Source organism: Choloepus didactylus, chromosome 2, assembly GCF_015220235.1.
Source record: "Choloepus didactylus isolate mChoDid1 chromosome 2, mChoDid1.pri, whole genome shotgun sequence".
NCBI lineage: Eukaryota > Metazoa > Chordata > Mammalia > Pilosa > Megalonychidae > Choloepus > Choloepus didactylus.
The window spans coordinates 234,018,360-234,036,510 of NC_051308.1; the positions used below are offsets into that span (position 1 = coordinate 234,018,360).

Below are 18,151 nucleotides of genomic sequence, written 5' to 3' on the forward strand. Positions count from 1 at the left end.
TTTCCAAATGGGAGTTTTTATTGTTCTCCTGTTGCTATTCCATCATTGTAAGTGGAGCAGATAGCTATCTGATAGCTTACCAGTACAGAGTTAGCCAGACCATATACAGCCACAACCCAGGCCTGAAGGAGAGGACAAGGCACCACAGGGGCCTATGGACTTTGACATCAATGGAGTGTCTGGATAGGACATGGGGCCATCTCTTTTGGGGAAAATATTGTGTGGTCTATTCATGAGGTGAAATGGAGGGACTGCTAGCTGACCACCAAACTGTACTATTCCTTCTGGTTACACAAGTGGCTTATATTTCACAGCCTCCCTTGCAGTTCCAGCCACTGGAAATGTGGGTAGAGAAGTGATGTACAGCACTTTCAGGCTTTGTATGTAAAAGCTCACATGAACAACCCTCATCCTCTTTCTCTGGCATGCCAGCTGGGTACTAATGTCCAAGATAATCTTAGAAGCCCTACGTCAAAGAGTGCAGAGCCCCGCTAGCCTCAGACCTTGAATGACTGACTGCATGGGACAGAGCCCTCTACCCACATCAGACTGTTAAGACAATTTACTCCATCTCTGGAAATTCCATTTAGCATTCCTGAATCCTTAAGGCTAACATCTAATGAGCACTTATTATTGCCAGGCACTGTTCTAAACACTTCACATGTATTAACTTATTTAATCCCTACAACCAGGAAACTGAGGCACAGCGAGGTTAGGCAACTTACCCAAAGTTACACAGCCATTAAGTGGGCAAAGCTGTAATTCAAACCCAAGCAGCCTGGTTCTAGAAAGTAGAAGTACACTCTAGAGAGTGTAATTCAAACCCAAGCAGCCTGGTTCTAGAGAGTACAGCCTTAACTACTATCCCCTATTGCCAGTGTTATTTCTATGACTGTGCATCAACCATTTCTGCAGCTATAGATTGCACAGATTTTACATTAGAGCATTGCTATCTTCTTGCAGAAGTTACTTTAATGGCTCTGAGATGCCCATTTCTTCTGGGGTTCAGGCACATGCCCATAAGTCAGTTATTTAATGGGGCAGGGAGGTAGAGACAAGGACAAAAGTTCAGCAGTCACTACCTCAATTTAAAAGAAACTGATCAAACAGAAGTCTTATGATAAAAACTTTATTGTGTTAAATATCAAATATTTTACACATTGCTTTTTCTTCAGAAAGTTCCTATTAAAAAAAGAAAATAAAATTAAATGTTTTGATTATTTAGGGCTGACTTGCATTTCAGTATTTGACAAAAACTCAAACCCAAATGCATCCAGTTCACTCAGCTGAAGACAGGTCCTATGTTCAGCCCCTAAACCAATGGCACAATGCAACCAACTTTGGGATTCCTGAGTTTGGTTCCCTTAAGTTCTCAGAGTTTTCCCAACTCCCAAAACCAAAGCTTTAAGGGAGTGACTGAGCTATTGGCAGGCTTATTTTGCCAATCAGTCTAGTTCTTCTCGTAAGACGCAGTAGTCTCAAAGCTTAAAGAAAAGTCAGAAAATCGTGCCATATATGAGCAATTGCGAGAATAAATCGAGGGCAAAATGGGTTTCTATTTGTTGTGATTTGCCAAATATGGCTATAAAACTAGTAAACCTTTTTTGAGTGCAAAAGGCATTAGCCCAACCTGCCATGAAGAGATTTTGAATAAAAATGAGCAAATCAATTTTCATCGTAGGTGCACAGTTAAAAAGACAAATTCAGTCAGGATGTTGAATTGCTCTGAGTGTTACCACCAGACTATTTCAAAAGGATGATCAGGGAAGTACAGAATGCAAAGCTAATCAATCAAATAGAAAGGTCTCGGATGGTACACATAAGGTCAGAAACCTGGGGGCCTTTGGGGAGGTAAAAGAAGTCTAGTCAGCATCATGTAATTTCAAGATAGAAGGAATCTGAAAACAAACTGATCTGATTGTCTCTGGTAGGAAATTAATACAGATCTACCTTTCTTTAGGCCACAGATGCATTCTTTCAGAGTTTTGTGTAAAATGAACTCTTGTAAACAAAACCATTTCCCATTAGAGACGGATTTTCCCAAGGAAAAATACCCCAGCACGCCCCCATACAAATCAGTTAATGAAAAGCTCCTTGAAGTACATATTTAAAGAAATACAGTTCAGTAAAAATTAATCTGATTTTACATTCCACACCCTCCACCCCAGGTCTTCTACAGTTTGCTCAACTGTTTTAGGTAAAAGAAACATTCTCTAACCCCTATACCCTTGAACCATTTTCTCTGGGCAGATTTCATACCATAAGGTCATGCCCCAAAACTTATCAACTATATCTTCTCACCTTTTACAGTCTCCAGAGGGTCTAGATAACCAATCACTAATACATAACTGATAATTCTTTGAGAAAGTTTTCTAACTGTAAACTCAGAAATCACTAGTTAACTCAATCTATCTGCCTCAGGATTACAATAGATATTGCAGCACTTCAAAGAATATCCCTTTGATGGAGCTGTCTGTAGAAAAAATTAGCAGAGGCTTGAATCTCCTTGTAAACAATTCTGCCCACCATTCAGTCCCAGAACCATCGCTGCTAGATTTTCTGTTCTATATTCACATCGCCATTTTGCATGCAGCTGCTTTAAAACAGCACATCCTGCAAAATCCTCTAAGACCTGCAAGCCTAGATCGTCTGTATTCCAGAGTGGTTGTCCTCAAAGCGGGTGGGGAGGACACCATAGCACTCACCACCCATCTATCCCGGGTGGAAGAAAACACTGGTGGGTACTTAAGACCATCTGCCATTTACTCGCTGTACTTCTCCCATTCTACCCACTTATTCTCCAGCACTAGAAATTTATTTCTGAATATCTGAGCTCTTCAGGTATTTCTATCAAATATTAGAATTTTGTTTTTTGTTGGTTTGATTCCATTTTGAGCCTGATTGTCCCAGCATGCTCTGATTTTAACCAAATCACTCTAGTATGGCTTAAAAAACAAAAATCTTGCCTTGAAGCTAAAATATGTTTCAAGTCTCCCTACTAGAATGAAAGCTTCACGAGGGCAGGATTTTAATCAAATGTTTTAGTCACCAGGGTTTGGCACTTAGGCACTCAATATATGTTTGATGACAAATCAAAGAAATACCATTGCATTCTTACTCAAAGACTTATATTGCATAGCTTTCAAGAATGCCACTTTTCTGTTGAAATACGTAAGATTTTCTTGAACTTTTTCTCTCCCTTAACATTCATAACACTGATAGTACAACAAAGAACATAGTAAAAATATCCAGAAACCATTTTTGGTATGCCTGACTCAAAAATCCAGATTATAATCCTTCTATCTGGTGAGCTAATGATTTGGTGCAGGATGATTTTGAAGCAATTTAATCAAGGTGAGCCTTGGGATCACTCTATACATGCCTTCTATACCCAGGAAGGCAGTTTCAACACCACCCCCCTTACAACCAGTTTTTCCCAACAAATTTTGATGGCTCTGCTATTTGTAAACTAAGGCACAAAAGAAAAATCAAGTACATCAAAGGTTTACCCCTAAATCCTTTAGTTTATTCAATGAACTCCTAGTAACACTTCCTGAGGGATCACTAAGGTATAAAACTTGGGCCATGATTTTACATTTCCAGTTACTCAAGGGCATGCTTTGAATTTACTTTGTTGCTAAGAGGAATTGGCTTGTTTAGTTCTCTCAGAGAAAAGTTCATCTTCTAGGGAAGGGAACTCTTGATAACTCTTTCTAGTTCAGCCAGACTACACTAAATTGCCAACATTCAAACGAGAAATTTGGCTTTTTGGTGAGTATTCGTGCTAGAGAATGGCAGAAGGCATAAGCCAGTTAGCTTCTTTTATGATACATTACCAGTGATAAGTATGAAATACGTAGCAGTTCAATTATTCCCACCTACTCTCACTGCAGATGGCAAACAGGAAAAGGATATCAGAATTCACTGCCACTCCCCTGGCTGGTTATTTGCAAGGGTGTTTTTATATACATGGTGGGACAAAAGCTGCCATAAGAGAAGAATGTATCTATAGATAAAAAAATTGCTCAATTTTAATCTGTGTAAAATTAACTGTAGGATACTTGTCAATCACCATATATGCATGATATTACACATGTATAAATAGACACACGAGCTAAAAAGTTAAACCAACTATATTTTTATGGCTTTCACTAGAGAGAGAAAACTGTGGTAAGGGAAGATTCCATTTTAACTGGTTATCATAAAATCAGTAAAACAAACAAATCTCACATATCCTTCTGCTTATATGTAACCATCTTGCTAGAGTAATGTTTTGGGAAGAAACATACAAGGCTCGGTCTTCCTTTAGGACATATGGAGACAAGGAGCGCTAAAAAGCTGTGTAGGCAGCAAGGCAGCAGAGTTTTAACATCTAACCACCATCTACCTGGTTTCCTTTGTTAAGCAACTGGTTATCTTTAAATGTTAGTGACTAAAGCCCAAATTGTGGGATGAGGCGCTAGTGGCTGATGTCTTGAGGCCTAAACAAGTTCAGACAGAAAAAATTCTTACCAGCTTCAATGGGCAAAATCTATAGCCTAGGTATGGCTGTCTGTTACCACGCAGATCCTGATACATAGGAACCAACTTGAGGGAAACTGCAAAAGTTATATATTCCCTCCTCTCTTTGGTGAATAAAGAAACCCCTTTGGAGGTAAACTCTGACCACAGAGCTGTCCATTACTGGTTACAAAAAGGAGCTATCCAGTAAAGCTGTCCATTTGTGGGCACTGCTGGCCATTATCAGTTCTGTAGGCAATCGATGAGTTCACAATGATTTGATCTTATTCTTAGAAGTTAATCTATAATTTCTGTACTTCTAGAGTTCCTCAAGTGTTAAACATTGCATAAAGCCGACAAGATTCAATAGTGCCATGTTCCTTAATACCCTCTGCATTTGTTCTAGAACTGCTGAATTTAAAAATAATATAAAATCCTAAAAATGTCAACAACTTTATTTTCATACATATGATGGACAGGAATTACAATTTTAAAAATCAAAAGCAATTATATTGAAAAAAATGGCAAAAAAGCGACAAGGCTATTTGGCAAAAGGGTTAAACTCATTCGAAGTATTCCCAACAAAAATACATGTAAAACTATAGGCCTATTCAATGTTCTCCTAAAAATAAACAAACATATAGATACATAAAAAACTACTCTCATGAAACCTTTTCCAGACTGATATTCTATATTCTACCTGGGGCTGTTTCCTAAATCTCCATATTGTTAGAATTCAGTGGCCATACCTCTGAGCAGTGCCCCAAGTTTGTTCTGCTCACACAGAAAACCAGTGAAGACCTATCTTTTCACAGAGGGCTTTTTTGGAGTCTCTTATAATAAATTCCCCCCATACCATATCTACTGCATCCCATGACCCCAAAGATCTGTAAGTTTAGAAAAAATTCCTAAACTCATAAAGCAAATACAGGGCCCATTGCATTGCTACTAGATTTTGCTTCAACCATAGCAACAACTACTTCATTTCAATCACAGCTCTGAGAGTCAGTTGACAGAAATCCTACAAGCAGTTTCCTAGTGCATCTTACATCTTTGGTGTAGGGCAGGCAAAAGGGTCTACGTGTGGTTGTCTAAAAGAACATTCTAAAGACAACCAGATAACGTTGTTCTTGAAAACAGTAAACTGCAACTCCTGTCAACCATTTCCTAACTTCAGAAAGGATCATGATATATCTGTGTGAATTTCCGTCACATCACTAGGAAGTTTTATAACACACATATAAACATCTTAGCAAAAAGAAAGGAGTTGGAATAGGGTAGAAATGTCTCTCAGTGCCTGCAAATTAAAATTTTAGAAGTCCTGAGATATGAGCTTCAATTGTGATTGTGCTCAGTAACTTGAAATCTGATGGAAACAAATAAGCTTTCAAGGAGTCAGGCTTCTGATAAAATCGTTTAACACTGAGTTCACAAATCATCCTTCAAAGCTTCTGTCTCAAACCTGTTGCAAACTGTAATCTGGAATCAGGAATTATCATTCTCAAAATTCTTTTCAATAAAACCAAGATTCCAGACTCCTGTTAGTACCTAACAGAACAGTTTCTTTTCTAGGAAAGAAGCATCTAAAATCTATCCAGTAGGATTATTGCACAGTGGGGCCCACAGGACAATGCTTTCCAAGGGCCAGTCCTCATATAAAAGGCCACAATAAATACACCCATATACCACGCCCCACTCTAACTCTACACGGTAAGCACAAATGTGATGAATCTTGCTTAAGAAAGAAACTCCTGAGGAAAGAAGGGATGGAAAACTCTACCAAGGCCACGTGAGTCAGAAACTGGAATTACTATTTCCGTTGCCGTGAAGGACACTCACCCAATAGACTGACCATTACAAGCACAAAGATGAACCGATGACAAGGTTATCACACAATATTTCACTCAGTTCACAGTTTAAAACTGGGAGTGTGAGGATTTCCTAGTAGATGAGTTTAGAAAGGAAATAAATTGTGACAATCAATCCTTTAGCTGAACTTGAAGTTCACTGTTAAGTCATTAAGGGTTGAGGTGTTATCAATCAGATGCTCGCAAACCCAATCTCTAATAAATTCCAGTGTGTAGGCCATTAATTTTCACTTACAGTTCTTGAAAATCACCAAGACATTTATAAATGGAATTAGTTTTCTTCTTTAATTTGGGTAGCACCATGTTTCACTCTAACGATAAATTCCCCAACAATATCCGACCCAGCGTATTAAGATATTTGGCAATCCATGCAGCAGACTGTGATGCAAAACGTAGCCCAAGTTTTAAACATCCCCATCACACTCATTCCATTAAAATATCATATTCTAAGCACACAAATAAAAACATACCACTCTAGGAGATATTATTCAATTATTCTTCAATTTCCTGTTATAATCGACGAGTCATAATACATAGGGCACTGAGTATAATTCCAAACACCAAATTAATGTGGTCAGAAGTTTGTAACTTGACAACTGAGTCAACAAGCCATACCTTGCCTATAGCATAGACACACAGCCAGTGTTAAGTTGATCCACTTTTAGCTGCATGGGTGGTGGGATTTTTCACTCTTATTCTAAAATGGTATGCCATACACAAAACTATCAATTTTATTCCAGAATCATCATCTTAATGAGAATAAAAAGCTTTTGTATGCACATACTGCCAATACATTTAAAAAGGCCCAAATTTTAACAATTAGAATAGATAAATTTATCTGACAAGAGATCACAAATTACTTTGGCTGAAAAAAATCTTAAAAAAAAATCTGGCTCAACATTCTGCTTGCAGGTTTCTACATATACCGTGTGTGTGTGTGTGTGTGTGTGTGTGTGTGTGTGTATGTGCACGTGTATGTCTACAGCTTTTCTTAAGGGAATGGAGTATGGTCTAGCCCACCTTTCCATGGTTATGTAGGAACTACAATGTTCTTTGCTAACAAAACAAGAAGAGCAAGGTCTGCATTTCCACCAACTCGATGCAAAGCCCCAAGAGCTTCCTGCAAAGTAAAGCCTGCACGGAGAATCCGGTCAATGTCTGCAGCAGGAAAAATTAATGGTGGAAGAATGGAGGGATTTGATGATGGATGGCTGATAGGTGGTTCAAATTCAAGGAATGGCCTTGCCGCTTCAGGACAGACATTTTCTCTGGTTACAGGTCTGTCTGTCATTGGATTCTGTATGCCCTGACTCAAGTCTTTAACCAATATGAAACTGGATGGCAAGGACTTAGTTTGCTCAGAAGTCTGATTGAGTGCATCTTCCTCACCTGCTAAAAGTCTGGGCGAAATTTCTGCACCTAAGGTGCAATGTAGCTGATCAGACATTTTAGCTGTGGTTGCAGTGACAGAACCGCTCTCATTTATTGACTCCCTAGACTTGGGGACATTTTCTTTATCAGTTGACATGCCATCACCAGTGCCCCTATAGTTAATATTTTCTATATCTTCTATTTCAGCACCATGTGAAGTACCTGTTAATTTTTCTGTTTTCACTGATACATGTACGGCTTGATGAAGGGAGACTTGTGGACACTGTTCATTCTGAATAGGTGTAAGATGCTCATTTTGGATCCATCTTTCAGAAAGGCTTTTAATACCTGTTTGGCCCTCAGCTACTGTTTCTGATTGACAGAGAACTTCTTCAGATGTATTTTCTGAACCTGGTTTATTACTAATGACCAAAAGTTCATGAAGTTCCTTCAAGGCTGCTGTTATAGATGAACAAGATTCCTCTGTTGACTCCACAGATGGCTGGCAATTGCCACAGATGCTTAAAGAGGGGGAGCAATTGCCATATTTTTTATTTGTTCCAGACATTTCAACATTACTGTCTGGGAGCTGTAAATCCTGAGTGAAAATGGAATTACTTAAACTTTCAGATGAAGGGTCACATTTTGATGCTTCTATTTCCATCAACGGATTATCCAAGGTGAGTTCAGTTGCACCAGTGTTAACCTTGGCATTCTGACTATCTGCTGACTTAAGCCCATCAACTAGGGATTGTTCAACTATATCTACTTCCATAAGTGTTTCTGAATTTGAGCAGCCCAAGCATCCTGAAGGTGGATTATTTTTCTCTATACCTGGAAGGTCCACATTCTGCTGTAGCCTGTCTCCTTTCATCTCAGCTTCTAAATCAACAATTTTTTGTTGGTTCTGTTGACTTTCTCCAAGAAGTTCAAGGTCCCCTGTGTTAAACAGATGTCCTCGGTCATGTGGAACATTCTGTTGTGCAACGTCATGCTGTTCATTCCTTGGTTCTTCGCACTGCTGCAGTCCATTAACTTGAATCAGATTCTGATACTCTGGATGCTCACCATTTTCACCTGGAAACATCTGTGACTCGTGCAACCTAGTAGTTGTGATGGATAAACTAGCTTCCCATCTTGTCTGGAGATGAAATTTGGGGTCCTGGGTGCTTTTTTCAGCAGGAATTTTCTTTAGATTGTCTGCAACAACTGCTTCTTCTGATGAATTCTGCAAAGGCATAGCTGGACTCTGGTGTGCTTGAGCACTGTCTGCTGAAGAAGCACAATCCGAAAGATCCCGTAGAGGAAAATGTTCTTTCCTTTCAGAGGTTATCTGGAATTCAGCTGAAGCCTTCGAAGCCTTGACAGCTTTAGGTTGAATGCTACCTGGGTCACTGGGCTTGATAGGGCAGACTGAAGCAGAGACAGAGCGAGTAAGACTCGTAGGATTACCAATCTCAGGACTTTGTCCTGAAGGATGGGCTGGATGGTTACATCCATCTGAAATTGGTAATGATGACATTCCCAGTGAGGTAGTTTCTTTACCACTTTTCTCTATTTGGAACAAAAGGGAAAAGAAAAAGATTAATTAGTTGGTAACAAAGGCCACTAAATTAGCAGGGGGATACAAATCTAAACAGGATAGAATAAAATCAGGTCCTTAAAGCTTCAGGTTTGTCTTATACTTGTAGACATGGTTAAAAAAATGCAAGAACCATTCTCATTGTGATGGACCATTCAACATTACAACACTGGAATAAAAGGTAGGCATGTTCTTAATAAAACACTTAATATTTAATTCAAAATAATTGTTCAGGTACAATTATAAACCCACATACTGGCTAGGTTAGTGCTCAGGAATGAAGGACACTTATGTATCTTTATTCCCCATGGATTTGGAACTCTAAGTAATGTTTCTCCAAGTGTGTTTTCTCCATCATTTGCTCTAAAATCACCTGAGATGCTTGTGAAGCGTACAGATTCTGGGCATCATTCTTGGGAATAAACCCATTAATCTGTCTTTTCAATAAACTCAGGTGATTCTTAAGCACATTGTAAATTTTGAGAGAATCTCTTCACTAGAATGATTCTCATGCCAAAGTACTTTTCATGTTTCAAATGTGAATAATGAGGTTATAAATGAGAAGTCTAAAATCAGGTATACCTGGAGAGAAAAGGAATTATAAAGAGATATAAGAATGTAATGCTCAGGGCCTCTAGAAGACAGACATGCAAGACATGCAAACATTCTATTTATTTTAATAATTTCAAACCAGGCTTCTCCCAAATCATGATAAAATTGCATGTGACTTAGAGAACAAAAGTAAGCTAAAGATCAAACAGATTAAATCTCAATCATCATCCTACCAAGTAATGCAACTTTAAAAGGATTATCAGTTACTTTATCACATTAAGAAAGAACACTAAGAAAGAACATTTAGGCACTTTAAGAACAAGGGAAGGTGGGGGCAGCAGAAAGAGACAGTTCATAAAAGGTATACAGTTCATAAGAGGTATTCAATAGGCAATGACTATTTCAATTCATTGCAACTTACTGACCACTACTCATACAAGATGGCAGGTGTAAACACTAGCTCAGTGTAAATATCATAATGATGTCATTAAACATCAGTTATATCTTTCCATTTTTCCATCAATCCAGTTAAAAGTTGCCCTCTATGCACTTATAAGATATTCAATGAATAAGTCAAGGCTGGTAGCAAAAATGATTTCCCAGTAGACTCTATTAGGTCACACGCAACTCAAATGCTTTGTGCTGAATGTTAACATCCAACATGGGGCATAATCTTGACTTAGGCAGTCATGAAGCAACGCAGTTAAGATTCAAAAGGCTCCAAATCATTCCAACCAAACACTAGTTAACAGCATGAAAAGATAAAGCACTATGTTAGGAAGTTATTGACTTTTTGTGAAGCAATCTTACCTTACTTTTAGTTCAGGGGTAAATAAGAAAACAGCACTTATCTTAGTTTAAACCATAGCCATTAGAGTCTAGACATAGTTTGTTTTATTTACCAATCCCTAAAGCTGACTTCCAAAGAGGTTAACTTTTAAGCTGATACTCACAAAAAAATGCATCACAGTGAAATAGCCACATTAGCAACACAGCAGGGCCTGCTAATGGCCTCCGGCATTCACATGTCAGTTTAAAGCAACCAGGTGTGGTCAAGGTGAACATGGCCTCCGTGGATTTTGTACTCACTATGAAAACAGCAAATAGTCCTCCTGTAGCTGAGATGGTCAGTTTCACTGGCCTAAGTTCTAAATGTGGGGGAGGACCGAGTCAACACTACAGGATAATTGGAGAAGAGGATGAGGGTAACGGATATTAAAAATAATTAAACTATGCCTGCTTTTAACCCATCCTTACAAGGAAAAAAAAGAAAAAGAAAGAAATTAAATGCTATGTATCTAATTACAACCAGCCTGCAAGCCTCTATGAAGTCTTAGGTGGACAGTTTTAAAAGACCACCTTTCCTCCTCTTGATAGATCAGCCAATATACTTGGGCTGACATTGACCATATTTACACCACACGGAAACAGAAGCAAAATGCTTCCTGTGGAAAAACTGTCAGGCCAGGGAGAGAGGGAAGAGCAAAGTCCCAGTTCTTGTTGTTGGGATAAAACATAAGTTAGTCTATGCAACTGACTCTATGACCATGGACAAGTCACATGTCCTCCTTGTCTTTCAATAGAATGGAAATTTCTGCCCCTATACAACTCCAAGTAGTCATGGGTAGTAATGTGACTACTTGGTTTCATCAGTCCAACTCATAGCAGCACAGTTATCTCCAACAACAAAATGCTATGGTGCCAATATTCTTGATTCGCTATTCATAATGGTGAGATGTAATAAGGATAACAGGAACTCTTTTTACTGGGATTTTTTTCCCTTGAAATGATCTAATAATGGATAAAATTTTAAAAAGGAAATTATACTTACATATGTATGTTTGCCAACATACAAATATATATACAGGCTAATTGTAATCAGATTAAACAAGGTGAAATGGTGAGTGGCAGAAGCTAAATTTCCAAACTGCTGCATGTACAGAGACTTTCCGACCACAGATGATGACTAGATGGAAGGCTTAACGTGGTGTCTATAAATACCTGGTCTGGGGCCCACTCCAGCTGCAGTACACACACACTACATGCATCATGGCTTCTGACGCTCTGTTTGAATTAGGAAACAGACAAGCAAACTTGGGTTAACAATGCAAACCACAGAGCATGCAGGGTTATAGTCTCCATTCCTTTGCCATCTTTAAAATCAGCAACTGATGGAATCGAAGTTGAGGAATGTTTCTGCAGTTTGGACATCAAAAGGTTTGTCAGTTGCTTCAATTCTCTCACCGTACATAAAGCAATGTGTCAACTTCAACAGATTTCAATAGAACTTGGAAAGAAATTAATTTTACACACCTACAACACAGAGAATTCATGGGCAAACACGTAAGACAGGTGAAAAAAGGGCCTCAGTAGACCTACCAGACAGAATTACGTGATATGAAAATATTCTTATGGAGTAAAGGTGAATGAACACATGTAGCAGTTATTTTCCAACTTTTTTTCTCGATTCAGATTTATTTTTAAAAGAAAACCCACCAAACCTGATTAAATTCTATCCTGGCTTATCTTTTTTATCCTGTTTTTATCTTCTTTACATTTTAAGCAGTTTTTAGAAAACATTTCAAATACAGCTCCTTTCTGAATTATTTTTCAATTTATAGAAAAGATAAAGACACTTTGATGTAAAGTATCCACTAAAGAAACAGCTTTCGGGAAAATACTTCCACCTACTAGGTCCAGAGTTTTTATTCTGATGATACTGAAAGTCAAGGTTCCCAACAAATAAGACCTGACAGTGTAGAGTTATTTCACTATTTATATATTTCAAAAATTAACCCAAGCCATACATCTCAGTAAGAAAAGGTCACGTGGGGAAAAAGCGACTTCCTTTTAATCCTTTAAAACTGGTACACCCCTTCACTGAGCCTGAAAATATCTAATTTAATCACCTAAACTTTTTATTGAAAGGAGGTAATTACCCAAAGAAGATAAATGTTAGAAAATATTACTAACATCAGCTAGTGGTTCTCAAATAAAAGCACCAAGACTATGGGGGGGTGGGGGTGGGGATGGAAGTCTCCCCCAATGGGCATATATCCTTGTTTTATTAACACAAAGTATTAGGATTAAGATGACAAATTGCAAAAAAAAAGGGGGGGTGGGGGGATGAGGAGAGGTAGTAAAACCTTGTAAATAGCTACATCAAACTTACTCAAGCTTACCTTACCTTGCAAAGATTAGAACTATTAAATTAGTTTCTCCCTGTCTGGTTGTTCAGAATTTGTCTCTTCCTACCAAATACTTAAGTCACAACCAAAACTGTACTTCATATATAAAACTGAGCCAAAAGGTGGTGGAGTAGATTCTGAACAAGGTCAGCTTAAAACACCCAAAGCTGTCCGTGCCCATTCTACAGGGTGTCAAGAATGGATGTTCTCCAGTAACAAACAAAGGTAAAACCTGGCTGCTTATTTTTAAAGACCATATCTCTTTTATCTTTAGAAGAAAGATATTCCCTGAACCTGTAACTCTAATACCTTTTATTCTAGCAGAAAAAAGCAATGTGTGATGTTAGTCATACTGATGATGAGTAATTCCAGCTCAAGACTTTAAAATAACCCAAACTTAGAAGTTAAATTATTTTCAGCTTCTAGAAAATGCATCCCAGAGTCTCCATTCTGTAACAGATGGGGGGAAAGTTATTCATGGAGGTTGCTCCATTTTATCCAGAAAACTTGGCTTAGTCTTTAGCTTTAAACAGGCCATAACAATCAAGACTTAAAACAATGTATAAGTAGCTTAATTTCAAGTTTATACTGTTCTAAAATGGCCCAATGATGCAGTACTGTGATCTCACTAATAGCAAAAACACTGCATTTTGATTAATGTTCAATTATGCTTCCTTCTTACTGTTGGTTCGTCTGTCTTTGGTGCATTTTCAGTAAATATTAAAAAGGTTAAGGCTGCTATCCTTTAAATAAATGGGTCTAAAAGAAGGAAAGAAATTTTCAAGGAAATACTGCTGAACTCAAAAGGAAGTGTGTGCTTACTGTCTTTAGATAACTTTCTTTAGGAAAAAAACATGATTGTTAGGAAAAGAGTCTATCAAAATGTGCCTAAGCGAATAACTCCCAATCTATTTTGCTCACAGCAATGGATTGTAGTCTCTTGATGTTATAAGGTTTTTCTTTATTGCATTAAGAAACAGGAGAGGAGGTAAGAGGACAAACAAAGAACATACCTACCACTGGACGAGACTGATTACTGTTTACCCCCTTCTGAAGTGTGCATTCCTGGCTCAACCACCAATAACACAGGTTTTACCCAAGAGTGCAGCCATTCCAAATACCTGCATCCTCTACAGATTTTTGAAGGGCTTCTGCTAATTCTTGGTCTGCGATATCTTCTGGCCGCATCTCTTCTCGCCCGGCACCATATGCCAACCTGGCACACTCTGGTAGTTCTCCTTCAGGGAGGAAGGTGGTCTGTGAGCCCGTGGTGCCGATCACGAGTACATTTTTTTTGAGGTCAATGGAACACTTAGATGGAAGAAATCAAAGAAAGATGATAGCATATAAAATGCCATGCAAAAATTATTATGATCCTGAATTTATTATACCATTCACATAGAGCAACACTGACAGGGAGAAAGTGAAAAAAAAACAAAACAAAACTACTTTATCTAAAAGTATTAAGACAGTAACCAAGTGATACTGTTAGTTTTGAATTTTTTTAATATTAAAATTTATAGTAGAATAAGCTTTAGAGGATATAGTTTAATTTGTCTTTAACAGATATTTTCATTTCTGATCATAAATTTAATACATGTTCATTGTACAAAATTTAGAAAAATGCCAAACAAAATCAGTAACTCCATCTTTTAGAAATACGATTTTTTTCTCACAAAATTGAGACCAGTGAATTTACAAAGCTTTTCAATTTGCTTCTTCCACTTATCATGTAAACTACAACTTAATATTTAAACTTTAAACCAGTAGTCTCTAAAGTGGTATATATACAAGGTAATCTCTAAAAAAGTATTTTTTCATATTTATGCTACTCTCCTTTTCTGTGTATTTTTATAATTACTTAATATAGGACAGTTGCAAACATAAGGGATTACATCTATAAAGCTGGAGACTGCTGGTCTATACATGACTGAAAAAGGATGCCCTGGGGAAAGATAGCAACAAGTTAATAAATTAAGTTTTACTGAGTTTCATTTATATATATATGCACTCATTCCTTCTATTTAGAATGCTGTACTTTGATTAAAATATCGATATAATCCATGTTATTTTACAGGAATTTAATATTTAAAAATTTTGAGGAGTATAAGTGACTTAAAAATACTGACTAGATATGAAATCTTGCTGTGAAAAATTTTATTGCCCCATGGACACTAATTGCTTTTTCAATGAGGGGGGTATATCTTAAAATAAAATATTATCCTTCAGAGAAGAAATATAAACATGACCACAAATTAATATATTTACAAATCATTCCCTCTGTACTAAATTAGACATTTTCACTCCCAACATCATATGCACATCTTCCTTAATTTTGAAGGTCTTCCTCCCAAGTAATGTTTGACCAGTATTAAGGATTACTAAGGATTTACTAAATCTAACACTTGCAGTAAAATCATCATTACGTATTATCTAAAGCTCTCTACAAATCCATCACCAAACTACTTGAAATCATCAGAATCTAAAATTAAAATTGCCCATTATAATTAATAATCTAAAATTGTCCATTACAATTTTGAAACAGACAGCAAGATTTAACAGATTCACAGATTTCACAAAAACAGATTCTATTTCTATTGATATATAATTTCAACCTTTGTATGACATCATAATCAATTAAGGACCTTTCCAGGTTTGAAAAGTTGGAAATTATGCAAAAAAACACAAACAAACCATATAACATACATCCCTCTCCAAAAAAAGGTGCAAAAAGAAAGTGAAGCTCAATATTACCTGATGCCGTTTAAGCATGTCCAGTCCCAGAAGCATGTCCATGGGTTGTTCCTCAAGTATAGAGAAGGAACATGCCAGGAAATCTCCTTCAATTTGAACCTGAGCTAAAGCATATGAAAAAGAACAGAGGTTACTGAGTTTTGCTTCAAGAGCCCCAAGCAAGCTTTGGAGGTATATCAATCATTCTGTCCTGCCCTCTGCAATCAGTCAAAGCAGATGCAAACCATGCAAACAGGTAAGCATGAAAATCCAGTGAGACCAACTAATAGTTTAAAAGCCAATGAAGGCACCACCTGATCTCATAAAGTGAATCTGGCAGAACTACTACCCAGGATGCCTGGCTTAACACATGCCCTTAGGACACATGCTCAGCTGGTGGGGAAAGCAAGCATTAAAAGATGAAAAAAAAAAAAAAAAAAAAAAAATCCAATATTAACTACTTATTTCCTACACATTCACAAGACGTTTTCTAAAAGATAAGTAAAATCTATTCATTTTGAACCTTTTTTATTAACTCCAAAAGAAAATCTGTTTGTTATAGCCTGTTATAATCAAGTTCCTACTTGCTAAACCAGAGTCAATCCCAAGGCCTGTGTTTGCCTGAAACCACCTGCCTTGCTTATTTCATCAAACACTCTTATTCTACATCAAAATTTTAAAAATTACTGTCTTATTACTAAAGATATCTTACCAACAGAAGATACATAAAATGCATGGTTAGTTCAAAGCATAATAAACAAACACCCATGCGTCTACTTCCCAGGTTAAAAAACAGAAAACTAGGAGTCCCCTGCACGCCTTACTTATTACCACTTATTCTCTGCCTCTTCTCAATTCTGGCTTTTGTATTAATCATTCCCAACTTTTCTTTACGATTTTTACCAGTTTTTGTATGTATTTTTCTAATAACTTCTTTGATTGTGTTTTGGAACTATGACTTGCTTCTTTTACTCAAAAAAATTCTGATACATCCTTCTAGATGCATGTGGCTAGATTTCTTTCACTTTACATCACCCCTTAAGAGTATTACAAGGTTTAATACACCACAATTGATTTATCCATACTACTACTACCGGACTTCTGACTTACTTCCAGTTTTTGCTGCCACACACCAGACTATCATGAACATTCTTGTACATGTCTCCCCAAGTGTCATCCAAGTGTCTCTAAGGTATATTGTAGTAAGTGGAATCACAGAGTGATAAGGGTATGCTCAACTCTGCTGGGAGATGGTGAATTATTTTCCAAGATTACCAGCAGTGTATGAGAGTTCTCACAGCTCCACAATCTCACCAACACTAGAAACTATTATATTTAACAATCTTTGCTAATCTTATATCTAATTTTGTATTTCCCTAATTAATAAAGAGGTTAAACAACTTTTCATATATTTATTACCCACTTGAAAACTCTGAGAACTCAGCCTGTGAAGCAACAAGTCTGTGGCATTCCTGCCCAAATCTCAGTTCTAATGTTTACAGGTAAGTATGAGTAAAGTACTATTTAATCTATCCTATGCTACACAAATCAATAAACACAATCCAATTAATAAATACACAAATATATTACAAAAAAAACAGAGAAAGAAAAAAAGGCAAATGGATTAAAAAAAAACCATCATTTGCTGTGAAAAAAAAAGTAACTTAAAATAAGAAAATACATTTTACCTGAAAATTAAAGGGGAAAAAACCAGTAATACTGAATGATAGTATAAGGACATTAAGATGAATAGTCATTCAGTGCTGCAGAAACCAGATGGGTACAATGTAGCAAAAGATATCAGGAGTCTCAAAGTATTACTGATCCTTAATTTAGTAATTTCACTTACAGGAATCACAGTTAAAGAATTAGGTCAAAATGTACACAAAATTACATGAAAATTCAATGCCATGTTATAATGACAAAATATTAGGGGGAAAAAATTCCGAAAGTTGGTTATTAACCCCACACTAACAGAATGCTATGCATTTATTTACATCATGCTTATGAAATTTAGTGACCTGGGGGAAATGTTATGAATGTCACTAAGGTATAAAGGCAGAGTATAAGATTCTATACATCACAAGACTACCTTTTTTTTTTAACTCTTCATTTTATTGAGATATATTCACATACCACGCAGTCATACAAAACAAATTGTACATTCAATTGTTCACAGTACCATTACATAGTTGTACATTCATCACCTAAATCAATCCCTGACACCTTCATTAGCACACACACAAAAATAACAAGAATAATAATTAAAGTGAAAAAGAGCAATTAAAGTAAAAAAGAACACTGGGTACCTTTGTCTGTTTGTTTGTTTCCTTCCTCTATTTTTCTACTCATCCATC

General features: G+C 36.9%; 1 protein-coding gene across 9 annotated transcripts in view; it reads right to left on the bottom strand.

Annotated features, from left to right (window-relative positions):
* Window positions 1-6,848: 6,848 nt before the first annotated feature.
* Window positions 6,849-18,151, bottom strand: part of LOC119527911 (protein DDI1 homolog 2) — a 43,212-nt gene continuing 31,909 nt past the window's right edge. For 3 of the 9 annotated variants that reach the window (XM_037828435.1, XM_037828436.1, XM_037828437.1), the window contains 3 exons: window positions 15,816-15,919; window positions 14,183-14,372; window positions 6,849-9,293 (listed from right to left, as the gene is read on the bottom strand). In XM_037828435.1, the coding sequence (XP_037684363.1) occupies window positions 7,399-9,293; window positions 14,183-14,372; window positions 15,816-15,919 (2,189 nt within the window). In that variant the 3' untranslated portion in view covers window positions 6,849-7,398. Of the gene's footprint in view, window positions 9,294-11,874; window positions 12,853-12,989; window positions 14,373-15,815; window positions 15,920-18,151 lie in introns of those variants that run through there. The other 6 variants (XM_037828442.1, XM_037828438.1, XM_037828440.1 and 3 more) reach the window with 6 other exon arrangements.